The sequence below is a fragment of the Micromys minutus genome (genome assembly GCF_963924665.1).
Source record: "Micromys minutus genome assembly, chromosome: 5".
NCBI lineage: Eukaryota > Metazoa > Chordata > Mammalia > Rodentia > Muridae > Micromys > Micromys minutus.
This window is the reverse complement of record NC_137974.1, coordinates 89,400,823-89,420,050: the sequence shown is the minus strand read 5'-3', so window position 1 is coordinate 89,420,050 and position 19,228 is coordinate 89,400,823. Positions and strand designations below refer to the sequence as shown.

Sequence of the window (19,228 nt, the reverse complement as noted above, 5' to 3'; positions counted from 1 at the left end):
TAATAATTATGTTATTTCAATGGGGACAAAAGGATCCTTCTTAACTAAATAGGGAAGGGAAGGGTTGAGAAATAAAAGTTTCTATTCCTGCCGTCTGCTAGAGGGACCACTAGTGGGGATGGTCTATTAACTAATTGAACTGCTAGGCTCAATAGAAAACTCTGAAGGGAGATCAAAGGGTGTTCCCAGCTACAAAGGCTAGCAGTGACCTTGGACCAGATGTTTTCCTTCCAACTCTGTCACGCTTGATAACTGCAGAGGACAGCAGAATCTGGCCAGAAGCCTTATCCATCCCAACACTGGTTCTAAAGACAAGGGTTGTGTGTGCTGGCAGGTATGCACATTCATGCCTGACAAAGAGGCCAGAGCACCCTAAGTGCAGAGAGGGCCAGAGTAAGTTTATCCAGGGAGCCAAATGTTATATTTCTCTTTATTTATTTGCAAAGTGAAGAGGCTTAAGGAATGTGCTGACTGCCAACTTTTCAAAACATTCCTGTGCTTAATTGTTTTACAGTCATCTCTGTTAGTCAGAGGAAGGATACAGCAGTGAGATTACAGTTCAACTTTTACCCTATCATTTTTTAATGTTTAGAATGACAGAGCAAGTAATCCAAACATAAGTAAAATTTTTTTTTTTTAGATTTAAAAATACTTTATTTACCATGGGCATAGTCAGTTCTCTCTTTATACCCTATGAGTTCTGGGAATGAGATTCAGGTCATCAGGCTTAGTGGCAAGTGCCTCTACTGATGAGACTTCTCTCTGGCTCACAAACAGGATGTTGTTTTTAATTATTTTCCCTGAAATTGCTCATTTATATGTGTTACTCATCTCTTTTCTCTCCAGTACTGTGTTCTCAGTGTGTGCATGCATGTATGCATTCATGGGTGCATGTGCTTATGCGTGTGTGTGTGTGTGTGTGTGTGTCTGTCTGTCTGTCTGTGGGTAAGTGTACTTGTGAATTTCTAGAAGGGTATATCAGATTTCCTGGAACTGGAGTTACAGCTATTTGTAAGTTGCCTGGAAACCAGCACTTGGATCCTCTGGAAGAGCAATGCTTCTCTTAACTGCCTGGCCCCCTGGTAGAGCAGTGAGTCTCTTAACTGCTGAGCCATACCTCCAGCCCTATTTTTAAACATCTGGCTAAGCCATTATTTATGATGAGGCAAAGTATTTTATTTTGACATTTCTTTGAAACATGTTAATTTATTAATACCTTTTTAAATGAACATTCAAAGATTCCTACAATCTAAAATACTTTGAAAAGTGACATGTTTAAAATTGCCTTGCTGTCAGGGTTGGGTGCGCCGCTGAACGGATGGCTGGGGGAGCAGAGTGGGTTCCTGAGGAGCATCCGTGGGGTATTTGAATATCGTCAGTTGCTACTCATTGATGTCAAGATGACTAAGCTTGGATTTTTGCGATTGTCCTATGAGAAGCAGGACACACTTCTCAAGCTTCTCATCCTGTCGATGGCTGCTGTGTTATCTTTTTCTACTTGTCTTTTTGCTGTGCTGAGATTTGAAAGTGTCATCCATAAATTTGACCCATACTTTAATTATCGGACTACCTGGTTTCTGGCTGAGGAGGGGTTTTATAAATTCCATAACTGGTTTGATGACCGGGCTTGGTACCCTTTGGGCCGAATCATTGGAGGAACAATTTACCCAGGCTTAATGATCACTTCTGCTGCAATCTACCATGTACTCCATTTCTTCCATATTACCATTGACTTTCGGAATGTCTGTGTTTTCCTGGCCCCTCACTTTTCCTCCTTCACCACCATCATTACGTACCACCTTACCAAAGAGCTCAAGGATGCAGGAGCCGAGCTTCTTGCTGCTGCCATGATTGCTGTAGTTCCTGGGTATATTTCTCACTCTGTAGCTGGCTCCTATGATAATGAAGGAATTGCTATCTTTTGCATGCTGCTTACTTACTACATGTGGATTAAAGCAGTGAAGACTGGTTCCATCTATTGGGCTGCAAAGTGTGCCCTTGCTTATTTTTACATGGTCTCTTCATGGGGAGGCTATGTGTTCCTGATCAACTTAATCTCTCTTCACGTCCTGGTGCTAATGCTAACTGGTTGCTTTTCTCACCGGATCTATGTAGCCTACTGTACTGTTTACTGCCTGGGCACCATTCTTTCTATGCAGATCTCCTTTGTTGGATTCCAGCCTGTCCTTTCATCAGAACACATGGCAGCCTTTGGAGTGTTTGGTCTCTGTCAGATCCATGCTTTTGTAGATTACCTGCGCAGTAAGTTGAATCCACAGCAATTTGAAGTTCTTTTCCGTCCTCCTCACGGTGGGAGCTCTCCTCATGCTGACAGGAAAAATTTCTCCCTGGACAGGGCATTTCTACTCTCTGCTGGACCCCTCTTATGCTAAGAACAACATCCCCATTATTGCATCTGTGTCTGAGCACCAGCCCACAACCTGGTCCTCCTACTATTTTGATCTACAGCTCCTTGTCGTCACGTTCCCAGTTGGCCTCTATTACTGCTTTAGCAACCTCTCTGATGTTCGGATTTTTATCATCATGTATGGTGTGACCAGCATGTACTTCTCAGCTGTAATGGTGCGTCTAATGCTGGTGTTGGCACCTGTTATGTGCATTCTTTCTGGCATTGGTGTCTCCCAGGTGCTGTCTACATATATAAAAAATCTGGATATAAGTCGCCCAGACAAGAAGAGCAAGAAGCAACAGGATTCTACTTACCCTATTAAGAATGAGGTGGCAAGTGGGATGATACTGGTCATGGCTTTTTTTCTCATCACCTACATGTTTCATTCAACCTGGGTAACCAGCGAAGCCTATTCTTCTCCCTCCATTGTGCTGTCTGCTCGTGATGGGAATGGCAGTAGGATCATTTTTGATGACTTCCAAGAAGCGTATTATTGGCTTCATCACAATACTCCAGAGGATACAAAAGTCATGTCATGGTGGGATTATGGCTACCAAATTACTGCAATGGCAAATCGGACAATTTTAGTGGATAATAACACATGGAATAACACCCATATTTCTCGAGTAGGGCAGGCAATGGCATCCACAGAGGAAAAAGCCTATGAGATCATGAGGGAGCTTGATGTCAGCTATGTGCTTGTCATTTTTGGAGGCCTCACTGGGTACTCCTCCGACGATATCAACAAGTTTCTTTGGATGGTCTGAATTGGAGGAAGCACAGAGTCAGGAAGACACATCAAGGAGAATGACTACTATACTCCAACCGGGGAATTCCGTGTCGATTGTGAGGGTTCTCCAGTGCTGCTCAACTGCCTTATGTACAAAATGTGTTACTACCGCTTTGGGCAGGTCTACACAGAAGCCAAGCGTCCGCCAGGCTTTGACTGTGTTTGAAATGGTGAGATTGGTAATAAAGACTTTGAGCTTGATGTCCTGGAGGAAGCATATACCACAGAACATTGGCTGGTCAGGATATACAAGGTAAAGGACCTGGATAATCGAGGCTTGTCAAGGACATAAATGTCACATTGTGCCCTGATATGCTTCACACTGAATGTGTCATGTTGAGGACGCAGAAGATTTTTCTTTATATGCAGTTTATAAGAACCGCTGGATGGGATTAGAATTGTCTGAAAGTTTTGCCCTGGACAGTATGGGCTGGGTCAAGTGAAATGATTTTTATAATTCTGAGCAGGTTACCAAATGAAATGTTATGGCTTTACTTTGGTCACTTAAAAGGGGGTGGGGGTATTTTTTTTTAAATGTGCCTTATTTATTTTGACTTAAATTGGCTGATTCCAGGATCACAGAAGTGAACGGATGGAAGACCGTGTCCATGCTCTAGGTCCCCAAATGAACCAAACAGGAGCATTCTTTCTCCTATCAGCAGACTCAAGGACTAGCTCTGGTCTACATATAAACAACTTTATCATACTTTTTGTGTTTAGCACCCAGGTACAATGCTTTCCATAGGGTGCTCAATAAATTTTTATCAAATGAAAAAAAATTGCCTTGATGTGGCTAGTTTGGTCTTTTCTAAAGTCTTTTCAAAAAATGTTGATTTTCATTCTCTAGTGATTATAAATATCACCTACTCTGCTAATACAACTGATTGGTAGAAATGCAGAGGCTCAAGGATGCTCAAACAAAATTTGTCAGAGACAGATCAACTCCTATAGAAGGAAGCAGCCACAAAATATGTAGATGTTTGCATATTAACAAATAGCAAAAATGGCCATCTTGCCAAAAGCAATCTACAGATTCAGTGCAACCCCCATCAAAATTTCAACTAAATTCTTCATACAGTTAGAAAAAGTAATTTGCAAATTCACTTGGAATAACAAAAAACCCAGGATAGCAAAAACTATTCTCAACAATAAAAGAACTTCTGGGGTAATCACCATCCTTAACCTTAAGCTGCATTACAGAGCAATCATGATAAAAACTGCATGGTATTGGTATAGCGACAAGCAGGTTGATCAATGGAATAGAATTGAAAACCCAGAAATAAACCCACAGAACTATGGTCACTTGATATTTGACAAAGGTGATGTCTTAGTCAGGGTTTCTATTCTTGCACAAAATATCATGACCAAGAAGCAAGTTGGGAAGGAAAGGGTTTATTTAGCTTACACTTTTACATTATTGTTCACTGCCAAAGGAAGTCAGGATAAGCTACAATCTGTTGTTTAAAATAATCACACTATTTGTTCTGAAGTATAACAGCAAAGTAAAGGCATTCTCAGACCAGCAAATTCTCAGGAAGTTGAACGCCCATGCATTGTACGTGAAAAAAAGAGTAGCTCAAGAGATATTGAGCACAGCAAAGATGGTGAGGGGACTCAAAAAAAGTGTATGGAACATAACTGAGAAGTCTGGAACATTCTCTTTAAAGAATGGTGGTTTGTAACTGAGAGCTGGTTGTTTTCTTTTTCTTTTTTTTTTCTTCTTTTTTTAAAATATGGAACGCTTCACGAATTTGTGTGTCATCCTTGCGCAGGGGCCATGCTAATCTTCTCTGTATCTTTCCAATTTCAGTATATGTGCTGCTGAAGCGAGCACTGTTTTTCTTTGTGACTCTGTTATGTTATTTAATTCTGCATAGAGTGATATTTATATAACTACACTGTTGTAAGTACTGCATTGCCAGAGAATGGCAACTCTAGAACCAGTTACCCTGATGGCACTGCTGTCATTGGTAAATGATGTAAATACAGAAACCTTCACAATAGAGTGTATTGCAATTGGATGATTGGGGCCGGAGTAGTGACAGTAAAAAACAGGTAAAGAAAAGTTACTCCAAATTTTTTTTTTGGCATGGTTCCCCCAAAAGGCTTGAGTACTTTAGTCTTTGTCCTTGGGTGGTACTACTGGGACATGGCAGGACCTTTAGGAGATTGAGTCTGGTGGGAGGTCATTAGGTCATTAGGGTGCTCTGGTCCCTTCTGCCATTTTTGCTTTCCAGCATGAGTGGAGCTTTGTTGTTTTCCACAAGTTCCCACCAGTGTCCCGTGTCACTGTAGGCTGGAAACAATGGGGCCAACTGGTCATAGACTAGAACCTCCAGAAAATGTGAGCTAGGATGACTGTGTTTTTCTCAGGTTTTTTTCACTATGTTGGTAGAGAGACCCAGATTAGAATCTTGTCCTTACTGATGACAAGCTTCACAAGCTTGGGCAAGCTGCTTCATTGCTTGTATGCCTCAGTTTACTCATCAGTTTCATGAGGGTCACTATGGTTTCCATTTTATCAGATACGTACTATCTCACCAAGGGATGGTCAGTAAGAAAGGCAGGGATAGAGCATGGCTTCTTGTAAAACAAAATAGGGATTATTTCTTTGCATCCTCCATGTTTGCATTATAGTTTTCATAAATGTCAATGCCAGAGAAACAGAAAGGAAACAAAGTGGCTTCCTTCACCATGTGTCCTTAAAATGAAGTATGCATTTGAAAGGGCCACAAACAGCTTGTAGAAGCACTTTTGTGTGTATTGCTTTCTTGTGTCCTTTACATTTGACATTAGGGGTGTCTCAACATGTTTTATGGTGTGCTGTTATTTTGGGTGTGTGGGTAATCACAAGAAGCAGAGAGGGGAGAAGAGACACATGACAGGGAGGAGACAGAAAGTGAATGTTTTTGTGCTGGAGGAATTTATAATCTCATTTTGGGAAGACTCAAGAAACAATGGCATAGAAGACCATCCATTCTCTACAGGTGGGGAATAGCTATGAAGCACAGGTAGCATGTACTGCCTGACTAGTCACAAGTAGCCTGGTAGAGTTGGGGATCACTTGGAGATCAAGTGGGATTTGAGAGGAAGAGATGACTTACCCAGCCTACAACCAACTTTCCCCACATAATAGGGAAATGGCTTTTGCAGGGCATGAAGATGGAGCGAATGTAACAAGGTTTAAACTTGACTGGAGGTTGAGACAAGCCAGCTACATTTTTAGGTATGAGTGTTATCACTTTAAATTTCTTCCCAGGTAATAAGAAAATGCTAAAGCAGTCTGAAGTTTGATAACTAGACTGACAGCCTAGTTAATGGCAAATGGCAAAGCCTATTGTAATGGTTTGGATGCAAATGTCTCCACAGGCTTAGATATTTTAACACATGTCACTGGGAGTGGGCTTTGAAGTTTCAAAACCTTGTGACAGTCTGAGGGCAATTGATCTCACTGTCTGCTTCTTGTTTGAGATTTGAGCCATGAGCTCCAGTTGCTGAATCTGTCTGCTTCAGGCCAGGTTGGTGGTGGACTGCCATCCCTCTAGAACTGTCAGCCCAATAAACCCTTCCTTTTATAAGTTGCCTTGGTTATGATGTTTTATCACAGGAATAGAAAAATAACTAATATGCCACCCAATCCTGCTAACCTTGGAAACTCAATCAGCAGATTCAAAGCATGCTATAGACAGATTGAAAAAAATCTTTCACCCTGGAACCATAAAGGGATGTGCTAGGACAGGATGAGGATTTTCCTCGTCCTTTTATCTCTAAGCACAAAGGCTAAAACTGAGTGCCTTTCTGATTAGGTGGTGAGTTGTTCAGGGAAACTTGGCTCAGGGTTCTGACTCTTGAGGAAGGCAGTTAGTCACCTGAAGTGGATGGAGTCTATTTGTGAGGACTAACAGAGCACTAAGTGAGAAGAATGTCCTGCAATGGTGGTCTGTCTCTGTCTCTCTCTGGCTGATGTATGAAGAAAACTACTATTCTCAAGGATTAACAGATGGGGTAAGATAGGCTTCCACTGAGCTGAAACTCAAACTTGCTGGGGTTTCCAGGCCATTCTCACTCAGCACCTCAAAAAATGAAGGGCTGTCACAAGACCCTGTCATACCCACTGTTTACCTGTAACAAGACCACAATGATGGCAGGTGATGATTTCTGGGTGAGCAATGGCTTGGGATCTTATTAAGAGAGAAGAGAGACGACTCTTGCTGATGAACACTCATAGCATGGCTTAATCTTAGAGAAAGCAGGCATGGTTGGACCTGTCAATATTCATCTTTTTCTTGTTTTAAAGTTGCCAGAAGCAATTTCTGGAAAATGTTTGACACTTCCCCTGGGGAGATTTTTTAGTCTTCAGCACCCCATTCCTGGATAACTCCCTTAGCAGGTAACAAGGGTTAGGGTTAGAGGTGCCCAGGAGCGAGACCACAGGACTGATAGCAGCAGAATATATTTTATTTTACTGCAACATAGGAGCACTGAGATTATACATGTGCCTAACCCTCTCTACCTAGATTTTACAGGGGTCCTGGAGATTTAAAGTCAGGGCCTCAGACTTGCATGGCGATTGTTTTACCCACTACTTCACAGCAGACTTTCTTTATAAAAGGAAATAATGCGTGGCTTTGTTTTATTTCCTTCTCTTTGTTAAGCTGACTTTTATTTTAGATAGTTTTTGTAGGTGGGTGGTGGAGTGGTAATGGGGTGGAATTAAAGGGCCAATGTTAACTCTTTAATTGCAGGTGACTTTTAAGCCTAGTGACTCTGTAAGCCAGGTTTGTGCTGCACTTTCCCCTCCTATGAATGGCTGTATTTCTTGCTTCTCACAGATATCTCCACCAATAGAATAGATGACCCAGATATCTGTATATTGGTGGGTTGGTCAATGCCTTGTGAGACCTTATTTAAATCATTTGCATTTCATTAAGTTAATTCCCCAGAGGCTGATTTACTACTTTCATCCTATGGTTTGTAAAAGTGTACCCCCAACAGTCAACAGCTGAAGGCCTGATGACCAGCTGGTGCTGTGGGAGGCGGAGGTTTGTGGCAGAAAGTCAGGTCATTAGATACACACCTTCAAAGGGGTCACTGGAACCTCGATTCTTTCTCAGCAGTCACTTAGTGAGTGGCTTCCTCTGCTATACATTTCTGCAGTGATATATGACCTTGCCACAGGCCTGCAACCAACCACAGGCTGCGGTCTCTAAAACATGAGACAAAATAAACCTTTCTTTTCAATTTTCTTTTTAGGAGGAAAGGTTTCCCTGCGTAGCCCAGCTGGTTTCTGACTTTCCATCCTCTGGCTGAAGCCTTCCGGGGGCTAGGATTACAGATAAGCACTGTCTCATACAGCTTCCTCTTGTCACATTGATTTATCTCAGGTATTTGTTTCAGTAACACACAGCTTACCAAGACACTTAGTAACAGTCTACCACTGGACAGACCAAAGCATCTAGTGTAAGCCTTTCAGAGGTTTGGGAATTGTACATATGTGCACACTGATGTATATGCTGTGCGTTTGCGGACTCGCATATGTCCAGCTCACTGCAGCAAACCTGCAGAGTCTATTCTCTGTCTATGTTGCCATCCACTCCAGAGTCAAGGCTTCTTCTGTGGTTTGATTTTCCTCCCCATAAATGAAGCCCTTGGTGAGTCAGTATTCAAAGACCAAGTTCTCTGCATGAAAGGCATAAGCTCCTTTGTCAGGGAGACCATACTGAAGGCTTTTCATGACCCCCTAGACTTCACCTTGGCAAAGGGATATTCCAAGAAGAATGTTTTCTGAAAGAAGGTGAGGGCCCTGACAAATCACAGGTCCTGATGTTCTTCTGGGGTCCACTTGACACTTCTTTATTTTTAGACTTTATTCATTAGTTTGTTTCTTTGTACTAGAGGCAATCCTTCTACTGTTTGAGAATGAGGCTTTGTGTTGAGGTCTGGATGAGGTGACTTCCCTGGGTCCTGTTCAATGAAGAGGCATCAAAGATGTGTTTGCTGATTGAAATGGAAATCACACCACTGCTCACTTGCACCTGAATGGGGTCAGGCAAGTCACCAATAGAGGGAAGCAGCAGATGTTAAAAGGTCAGTCAAGGAAGTTTGACAATAGTTAGGACCTGACAGCTAGCTAAAGGCTTGCACCTTATCATTCACTTCTATACAAGGATATTTAGTGGGTAGCAGAGAGCTACAGTGAAAAATGACCCCATACTTAGTGTGTTGAAAGGATACCATCCCATTATCTCCCAGTTCTGAAGATCAAAAGCTTGAACTCAATTCCACCCACTCATACACACACACATACATACATACATACATATATATATATACATATATATATATTACAGTAGGTTCACTGAAGTTTAATTTCCTTGACTCATGTAAGCCAAGGTCCTGACAGCAGGGCTCCTACTGAGGCTTTAGTGAAGCATGCATTGTTTGGGCTTTTCCAGCTGCTCAACATAACCTAACCAGAGCGCTTTCCTTCACCTTGACAGTAGACAAATCAGGTTCAATAATAATTTCCCAAGCTCTGCTCCAGAAGAGATACATGGCTGCCTCTTGTATGAAGTCCCCTGACTGCTGACTCTTTGTCTCTATAGCTTCAGTTTTATTACGAAAGGTTGTAGGTTCTGGCATAACAATGTGTATCTGAAATACTAGCACCCTGATGCTGAGGTTGGCCTGGGTGATACACACACATACACACATAAATAAAAATAGTTGTAAAAATTTAAGAGAATAAATATACAAAAAATGAATCCCTCCTTGGTAACAAATGAATGTGATAAGTATTTATTTATATTGTGCTAACAATTACTTCATTAATTATTAATGATAATATGTTGATAATATGCCAGGCCTGTTGCTAGACTAGATATGGTCAGATGTAGTGACCCACTTCCTCAGGAGTTTCTAGCTGAAGTGGCCTTTAGGAGCAGAGCCACACTGATCTTAAGAAAAAAGGATGGGTGCTCTGGTTTGAAGCTAAATTGTAAGTGTAGTGTGGGTATAGCAGGGATTGGAGCGGGAGGTGGGGTGGTGAGGGATGGGGTGAGGGCAAGTGTTGCCCTGTGATAGAGCTTTTGTTCAGAACTCAAGGCCTCATGGGTGGGGTGGGACTCAAACTCCAGGCTCTGGGGTGGAAAAGAGACTGGAAAAGAAGCAAATAAGAGGATGAGTCCATAACTAGATTCTGGGTGTGGAACTTGATGCTGAGTTAGCTTTGGGGGGTGGTTGTTGGGATTCTGTAAACCCTAACCCTCAATTACCTGGCAGTCTACTTCTCTATTCCTCTCTCTCTCTGCCTCTACTACCCTCTTAACTCCTATGACTTGAATAAACTCTATTCTGTACTATACTGTCCTGTGGCTGGTCCCTCAGGGGAAAGGGATTACCAACATGGGCCTCTCAGAGGCATCTCCCTTGTCCCCCTCCATGGGCCATATGCCCCCCACCCCTAACTCTCTCATCCTTTCCCTAACATTGGTGCTGAAACCCGGGACATCATCTTTTTACAACATTGGTGCCCTGTGATTTTTCTTTTCAGTGACTTTTCCTTTCAGCTAGTAATCCAGGATGGGGGACCAGAGCAAGCACATCAGAGAGTTGCTGGGCAGATTCAAGGCTGTCATTATTCTCTGACTGGAGGGAAAAGTTCAGGGCAGGGGGGTCATTAGGGAATGGAGAGGCAGGCAGGGTAGGAGCAGGACAGATGGGAGATACCCTAGGCTTTGCAGGGTGTGTGTGTGTGTGTGTGTGTGTGTGTGTGTGCATTTTGTACCAAATACTTGAAACCCTTTACACATGTAAAAAACAGTCTTAGCTTGCAGGCAGGACTTGATCCACTGTTTGTTGGCCACTGAAGTTTGTGGGAAGCTCAGAGGGGCTATTAAACAGGAAATGTCACCATTTCTTTCCAAAGAAACTGAGGACACTGTACACTGAGGCACATAGCACTAGGCATCACACTAATCTTGGGGTCTCAGTCAGCTCTGAGGGTTGGATCACTCTGGTGGTTGGTGAGGTAGGTGAGAGGGGGAATCTGTGTTGATAGTCCAGGATTCCCATCAACTCCAGGGAACATTCTTTGTATCGATTTGGGATAGGCCTACCAAGTGGCTACTCTCCGAGGTCTCTGTTCATACTTAACTGCATATTGGCAAAAACCCCATTAGCCATGAAGAAAGCATTCATCCTACAGGCTCAGCCTGCCACCTTCTGCCTCTGACCTTAGGCCTGCCATATATTTTACTAATCTTCATGATCACCTGCTGTCTTTCCTTGCCTCCGGGACCAGTCTAATCTTCCCTTCAGAGGAGGCATTTCCTCAGGACACATGACCGCAGGTGTGAGAATGTCTAGCTTCACTCTAGGGTCTAGGCTGCTAAGCACTAGACACTAGGGTTTTACTTCCTTTCTTGGGATGGCTACAAGGAGAGTTTCCTAGGCTAGTGGGGAGTTGGGATAGCTCAGTGGCAAAGTATTTGCTTATTGTGAGTGAGGCTCTGGTCTCCATTTTTAGAGCTACAAAGAAACAAAACAAAAACAAAACAAAACCAAAAAAAAAAAAAAAAAAAAAAAAAACCAACCAAACAAACAAAAAAACAAAAAAGACAAGAAAAAGAGAAGTTTTCTTTTTCAGGTGTAGAAACTGGTGACAGAGGGGCACTGTGGGCAGGTTTTAATTCACTTCTTATCCTCAGCTTGGGGTTGATTACATCACTCCTGGTGGGAAACCGCTGCTTTCCAGCAGACAAGGAGTCTGCTCTCTGGATGTTTTTTGTCACTTGGATTTCTTAAGCTATTTACTGACCTGGCTCCCTTTTATCCCAGGGCCATCTCCAGTCCCTTATCTGTGAGCTCTGGTCCTCTGTCACTGAAGCTTTCAACTCTGCAGGGTTACCTCCCCCTCCACCCCCACCTCCCTGGGAGCTGAACACTTTTTATCTCAAGTTTTGCTTGCAGTTCCCAGGCTGGAATTCATGCCTTTTGTTCTTAATTTATTTAAAACTTTCATTTACCCCATCGAATACTTGAACACTTTGATAATTTCTTGAATTAATTAATTTAAAAAGATTTATTTATTTATTATATATAAGTACACTGTCTTCAGACACACCAGAAAAGAGCATTAGATCTTATTACAGATGGTTGTGAGCCACCATGTAGTTGCTGGGATTTGAACTCAGGGCCTTTGGAAGAGCAGTCAGTGCTCTTAACCACTGAGCCATCTCTCTAGTCCTTGAATTAATTTCTTTTTACTTCATTTTATTATTAACTTACAGAGTGACAGATTTTCTTAAACCATCTCCATAGATTCAGCTTTGCTGAGTCTCCTCAATCCCTGCCCCCTTCGTAACACCCTTTCATCTCTGATAATCCTCTTTCCACTTTCCCCAAACCCCGCCCCTCAAACTGGCCCTTTCTAGACTTTCTGTCTAGATACATATTTACTTCTTTTTTTTAAGAGAAAAAAAATTAAATATTTTTATTTTTTGGGTTCTTAGTAAAACAGCAAAAGTTTTCCAAAAGCACAAGGTCATAAAACATTATCACAGAGAAAAGAGACAGCAGACTAAAAACCAAAAAGGTCAAGCAGTAGTGTCTATTTATTGTAGTGGCATGTAGCTGCAAGCCTGGAAATGCCACATAAAAAGTGATTTTAGATCACAATATTAGTTTGTATTCAGTCAGAAGCACATGCCATCTAATTTAGAAGTTTTTCACCAAAATTTTCAACTTCTTCCAGAGAGATAAAAAGTATGTTTTGGGTACCATGAAATTCCACACATATGGACTATAGTAACTAGCAATGTGAAACAAGGAATCACAGTACTAAGATATAGCATTACAATATCTGTCAATAAATATGACATTAACAATTCTTTTAGCTGAGTTTCCTGTGAGGGGAAAATGCACTATATTTGGCTTGTTCAAATATTTTGATGTTGCAAAATAACAATCATAATCTAGGCATGAATACTCATGTACCTAAATGTGTTTAAAATGAATAGAAAATTACCACAAAGAATTGAAATAGCTTTTCCTACTCTGAAATCTACCACATTCTCAAATATGAATTTTTATTGTGATAAAGAAATTTTTACATTAGTAAATTTAGCTAATTTTTCTCAAGCAATGATGTTGTTTCTTACTCAACATGCCACAAATTGTTATGTATGTATAAAATATGCATGCACATGGAAAACTAGAAAAATATACAGAATGGCATTTTAAAAAAGTCAAGCGCTGAGGTTAAATGATCTCCTCCACAGGGCTTATTATCACTAATAAAGACACTAATAGCACAACATACTTCTGGTATTTTAATATACATTTTTACATAAAATCCCCATAATGGCCCTATAAAGTAAAGAGTATTATATGTCTTGGTTAGATGACAATGTGGAGACACAACATGGTTAAGCTGTTCATCAAAAGTTGCAAAGCTCAAGTTTGTACCTTGTGTGGTAGCAAAGGACTTGAGCTTTGACCCTGGAGGGTGTATCATTTTCATTATAAAAACAAAAGTACAAAGAGTCTCTGATTGCTTAGGAAGTGATATCCTTTTAATAAAGAAAGGATGGGCACTAGGACAGTCTTTCAGAAATGCATTTTTCAGTGAAGATTGAGACTATGGTACAAGAGGCTCCTGCAACTCAGGTAGGGTGCAGTGTTTAAACAGGTCTTGTGTGGTGATGCTCTCCCAACTTTTGTGAGTACATATTTGCAGTTATTCTGTTGTGTTCAGAAAATAATGTCTCTTCATACTCTACTGCCTCTGGCTTTAATAATCTTTCTTCCTTTCTTCCTTCCTTATTTTCTTCCTTCCTTGTTCTTTCTCTGTCTTTCTGCTCCTCGTCTTCCTCATCTTTCTCCTCTTCCTCTTGTCTTCCTCCTCCTCCTCTTCCTTCTCTTCCTCTTCTTCCTTCATTCTAAAATGTCATAGTGGGGGAAATACTAAGTGAAAGCAAGACCAAAAGCCATCTGGGCAAACTCTAAACTCTGCATCTCCATGTCTGATATCAAGGCACTCTTCAGATCTCCAACTCTGTTCCTCTTTGTTAACTACAAAGAACATTTTTTTCCCCTGAGATGGTTCCACTTCCTGCTAGCAGCTTTCCTCAGCAGATATTCTATGACTTGGCCATCGCTAACATCTTGGGGTCTCCAAGGCAACTTCAACTTTACAGCTTCTTGATCCATTGTCTGGGATTCACACATGTTCTTCTGAGCTCATCCAAAGGGCTTGGATCACTTCTCCAGCTCTGCCTTCTGTAGCACTCTAGGCTCTGGTTGACTCTATTCCACAGCTGCTGCTGTTCTTGGTAATCATCCCATGATATTAGCATCTCCAACACCCTAGGCCCTTCTGCTGTATAGGCTTCACCAATAGCCTCTCTTTCATAGGCACTCTTCATGATGCCAAACGTCAACTTCTTTGGATGATTCTTTCAGTTCTTGGCCATCAACTGGAAGTGAGGCTGAACCTTCACCAATGGTCTTCTGTGGTCTCTCATAGTTCCAAGCCTCTGCTGTTCTCTATGACCCTCTCATGCCTTCAAAACCAGTACTACCTGGGTGATTTTTTACACATTACCAAGTCTAGCTGCAGTACCAGGTACAACCTTGGCTATGTCTGGAACACAACTTCTGTGTGCTCTCAGAAAACACTTCTCAGAAGCTTTCTCTGGAGTGAAGCTGGTTTCTCTTAATCACTGCTAATTTCTTAGCTCCAGCTAACCAGAATCAATTGCCCCTGTACTTCTTTTTCTTCTTGACTCTAAAGCCAGAACCACATACCCAAAGTTGCCAAATTCTGCTGGTTACAGGAGCTTAATTATGGCCCCTAGCCATATTTACTTCTATATGAGTATACACATACATTTAGAAGCTAGATCTTCCCATGAGAGAGAATGCATGGCATTTGTCTTTCTGAATCTGACTTACCTCAACACAGTATCTTCTGGTTCTATCTATTTCCCTGCAAATTTCATTTGTCTGTTTGGCTGGTTAAAGTTCTGTGTGTACGTACCCTGTTTTCATCTGGTGACAGACACAAAGGCAGATGTGATTTCTTTGCCTTTGGGAACAAAGCAAAGAATGGATATTCAAGGAACTCTTTGAACTAAAGAGTCCCTGCACAGAGTGGTAGAGCCGGGCACATGGTAGTTCTATTTTCAGTTCTCATGGAAAGCCACCATGGCTGTGCTAGTCCATCAACAGTGAATAAGAATTCTTCTTTTTGCACACCCTTGCCAGAATTTTCGTACCCGTGTGCATATAAGCAGCATGAATTGAACATAATTAGGAGCTAGTACTAATAAAAAGGAGAAGGTGATGTTGGGAGAGTAACTCTCCACAAGTGCAGAGTGGCTACATGTAGAGTTTGACCTTCAGAGCATGTGCTAGGAGTATGTAACAGAAAGGAAGGGAAGTAAATAATATGACTTTATTAGAGTGACTCAAATACATCGTTGGACTGACATGCTTGAAACCTTTACCTGCTATCTTTCTGAGGCTCCTAGGCATTAATAGTTTGGGATTAAGTAGGTAGAGTCTAGTATCAGACAGCTTGGGTTTGATTTTATCACTTAACAGTAATTTAGGATCTGGAGAAATGAGTCGACATCTCTGGGTTTCAGTTTCCCATTTGGGAAGTGGAGGTATGTATTCAAATTGTCCGGTTATTTTGAATATGAAATGAATTAAGATAACTACAGCTTTTAGCATAGAATGCAGTATGGAGAGAGAGATATATTATTGTTGGCTGAGAAAATATTTTGTTCTCATAAGTTAGGCCTACCCATGCTTCCCCTGATGTTTATCTATGAATCCTTTTCTTTCTATAGCTGGTGGTTTAGCCATCCTATTAAAATATCAGCCTGTGCCTCTTTTACTACTGTGCTCTCCCGGATATGCTCCTTTGGAGAAATAGTCTGGAGCTGAGGATCTGGGGCTATGAGCCACCGTCACACTTGTCTAGGAACAAAAACAACTAGAATAATCAGGTTGGCACCTTCTCAGAAGCATCTTTGTGAATGTGCCATATTTGTTGATGCACATTGACCAAATCCTTTTTCTTTTTTAAAGATTTATTTATTGTATTTATGTGAGCATAATACTGCTGTTTTAGACACACCAGAAGAGGGCATCAGATCCCATTACAGAGGGTTGTGAGCCACCATGTGGTTGCTGGGAATTGAACTGAGGACCTCTGGAAGAGCAATAAGTGCTTTTAACCCCTGAGTTATCTCTCTAGCCCACCCCCACATCCCTTTTCTTTATAAGTTTTATAATTCTCTGTGCCTTTTATAGATTAGGATATCAACATGGCACCGGCAAGCTGTCATCCTGTCTTGACTCTGAGCTGTAGGCACAGCATGGGATTTGGGTTGAAGCAAGCATATGGACTGTTGAGTGAAGGAAGTTGATTCTGGAGGGTGACCTATAGGAATCTAGAAGAAATAAATCAAGAGATTTGTTTCTTAAAAGAATCATGAACCACAGGTGCTCAAAAGCAGGGAGATGTTTAAATGCTGTAAAAGCATCATGACCCAGTGAGATGTTGCTCTGGGTCCACGAGACATGCTGCAACTATCTGGCAGTTCTCTGTGGCTTAGGATTCAGGCACAGGAGTGAATAGCCCATGGGTTGATCATGGATGGGTCAGGCCAATTGTCTATGTGAGTAGTGGTAGAAGAAAAGTATTGTAATGTCCTAGAGTTTTGAATTTTAATGTGGTTGCTACATACATGGCTCTCCCAGCCCAAGACCCCTCAAGATAAAAATAGAGGACTTCCAAAGCCAGAGGATCCCCAGGGCTTGTGGCATCAGAGTACTGCAGCTTGTTCAAACAAGGAGAGTGGCTTCCCTGTGTTTGCCGACTCTGGATGCTTTTTCAGCTGAAAACATTTCTTAGCAAAGCTTAAGGCCTGTGTGGACCAGCAGCAGGTCAGCCTGTTGTTCTGAGATGCAGGTGAAAACTTCATGGGTTTTTAAAATGTTTCAGGGAGACACCAAGGTTCACCTTTTGCAGAGTATGCTGGATAGTTTTATGTCAACTTACCACAAGCTGGAGTTATCTGAAAGGAGAGAACCACAATTGAGAAAAAGACCTGTAAGATCCAGATGCAGGGTATTTTTTTTTTTTTTTTTTTTTTTGTAAATGATGAGAGAGGGCCCAGCCCATTGTGAATGAGGCTATTTCTAGGCTGGTGGTCTTGGGTTCTATCAGAAAGTAAGCTGAGAAATCCATGGGGAGCAAGCCAATAAGCAACACCTCTCTATGGCTACTGCATCAGCTCCTGCCTCCAGGTTTCTGCTCTGTTTGAGTTCTTGTTCTGTTTTCCTTTGATGATGAACAGTGATGTAGAAGTATAAGCCAAATAAACCTTTCCATTCCAATGTCTTTTTGGTCATGATGTTTCATTACAGTAATAGAAACCCTAACCAAGACAGAGAGATAACTCAGGTTGGACTCAAACTTGCCATGTAACCAAGGATAGCCGTGGATCCCTGATTCTCTTGCTTCCACCTCTCAACTGATGGTCTTTTGTTTCTGTTATTTGGCCTAGTCTCCTTGTATGGCCTAGAATTGCTTTAAACTCCTTACTTAAGTGATCCTTCTGCCTCAGTCTTATGAGTAGCTGGGATTACTTGGATGTCCCATTTCATTGGCTTAAAATAACCCCTTTAAATCAAAATCATAATTTTCCACCAGGAAAGAGATTTTAGAGTCATAAAATCTATGTCAGTTCTGTAGCTGAAAACACAGAGACCAGAAGGGTTAGCTTATGGATCCAAGGTCCCTCATTGCACAGTTCTCAGTACAAGATCAAGACCCTAGATGGACCTACCTCCCACCCATCAACTTTCTCCTCAGAGATGATGTCACTCTGATATCTAGATTGTTCCTGCTTCCTTGGACAAGGCATTTGTCTTCAGCCTCCCTTCGGTTCTCACCCTGAGTCCCTCAGGCTTATTGCTATGCCTGACTCCAAGCAGACTGTTCTTCTTTAGCTGATGTATTTTTTATTAGGGACACTGAACAGCCTCTCTCAGCATATGAGGCAGCTGAAGCACTGAAACCATTGTCTTTCCCAAATGGAGCTCTTTTAAGATGAGGATAAAAAAAATACAGAATAAGAGTTCTATGCTTTAGGACCAGTCCTTTAGAGACCAAGCACTCATGGGCCCTAGATGAACTTCAAGGGTACTTCTTTGTTGATCTGTGGAGATAAGGTATTGTTTCTAGTTAAATGGGTTGAATGTGGAACATCCCCCACAAGCTCGTGTTTTGAACACTTGGTCATCAGTTGATTGATTGTTCTGCTTAGAGAGGTTGTGTGCATTTGAGAAATGGGGCCCAGCTGAATGTAGAACTCTGAGGGTAGGCCTTAAAGGTTTTATTTTGGCCCCACTTGTTTTGGGAGCCTGATCTATGGTTTCTATTGTTGTGAACTATATGCACATACTCTTGATGCAAGGGATAGAGATGCTTCAGTTGCCATGATGGACCATGTGCCCTGAACCCTGAGTCACAATTAAGACTACCCATACATTGCTTCTGTCAGGTACTGGTCTGAGCAATGTAGGCATAACTAATACATAAACTGATTCTCTTTCTTTTAAAAATGACAATGTATGTGGTGCAAGGAGGCTTTGAGACTTTCACAGTTTTTACTGCATGCTCTGCTATGTGCATGCCATACTATCTTGAGTGTTCATGAGAAGTGCAGCGCAGGTTGCCAGTGTTGCCTTGACACTTTCCCAGTCACCTGCCTTATCTTTGAGGGTTATCTCTTCCACAAGATGATAGCAACCCTGTGCTGACCTCATCTTCTAGTCTGCTTGTGCTAGAAGGTAGAAGGTCTAGGAAAAGAGTCTGAGGCAATAAATTGTATTGTGTCATGGTACCATGCTCAGTATGCACAATGATGTACTGAGCTGGTAAGATTGACAGCTGAGGCTGGAGATGCCAGTTGGTAGACAGAGTGACGGCCTAGCATGCATGAAACTCT

General features: G+C 41.7%; 1 protein-coding gene across 1 annotated transcript; it reads left to right on the top strand.

Annotated features, from left to right (window-relative positions):
• Positions 1-1,353: 1,353 nt before the first annotated feature.
• Positions 1,354-3,492, top strand: LOC308421234 (dolichyl-diphosphooligosaccharide--protein glycosyltransferase subunit STT3A-like; the record flags this gene model as incomplete). The annotated part of the gene is given in 4 exon segments (XM_080917529.1): positions 1,354-2,299; positions 2,301-3,174; positions 3,178-3,363; positions 3,367-3,492. Coding segments are annotated over 4 exon segments (2,085 nt in total). The 5' UTR covers positions 1,354-1,400.
• Positions 3,493-19,228: the final 15,736 nt, after the last annotated feature.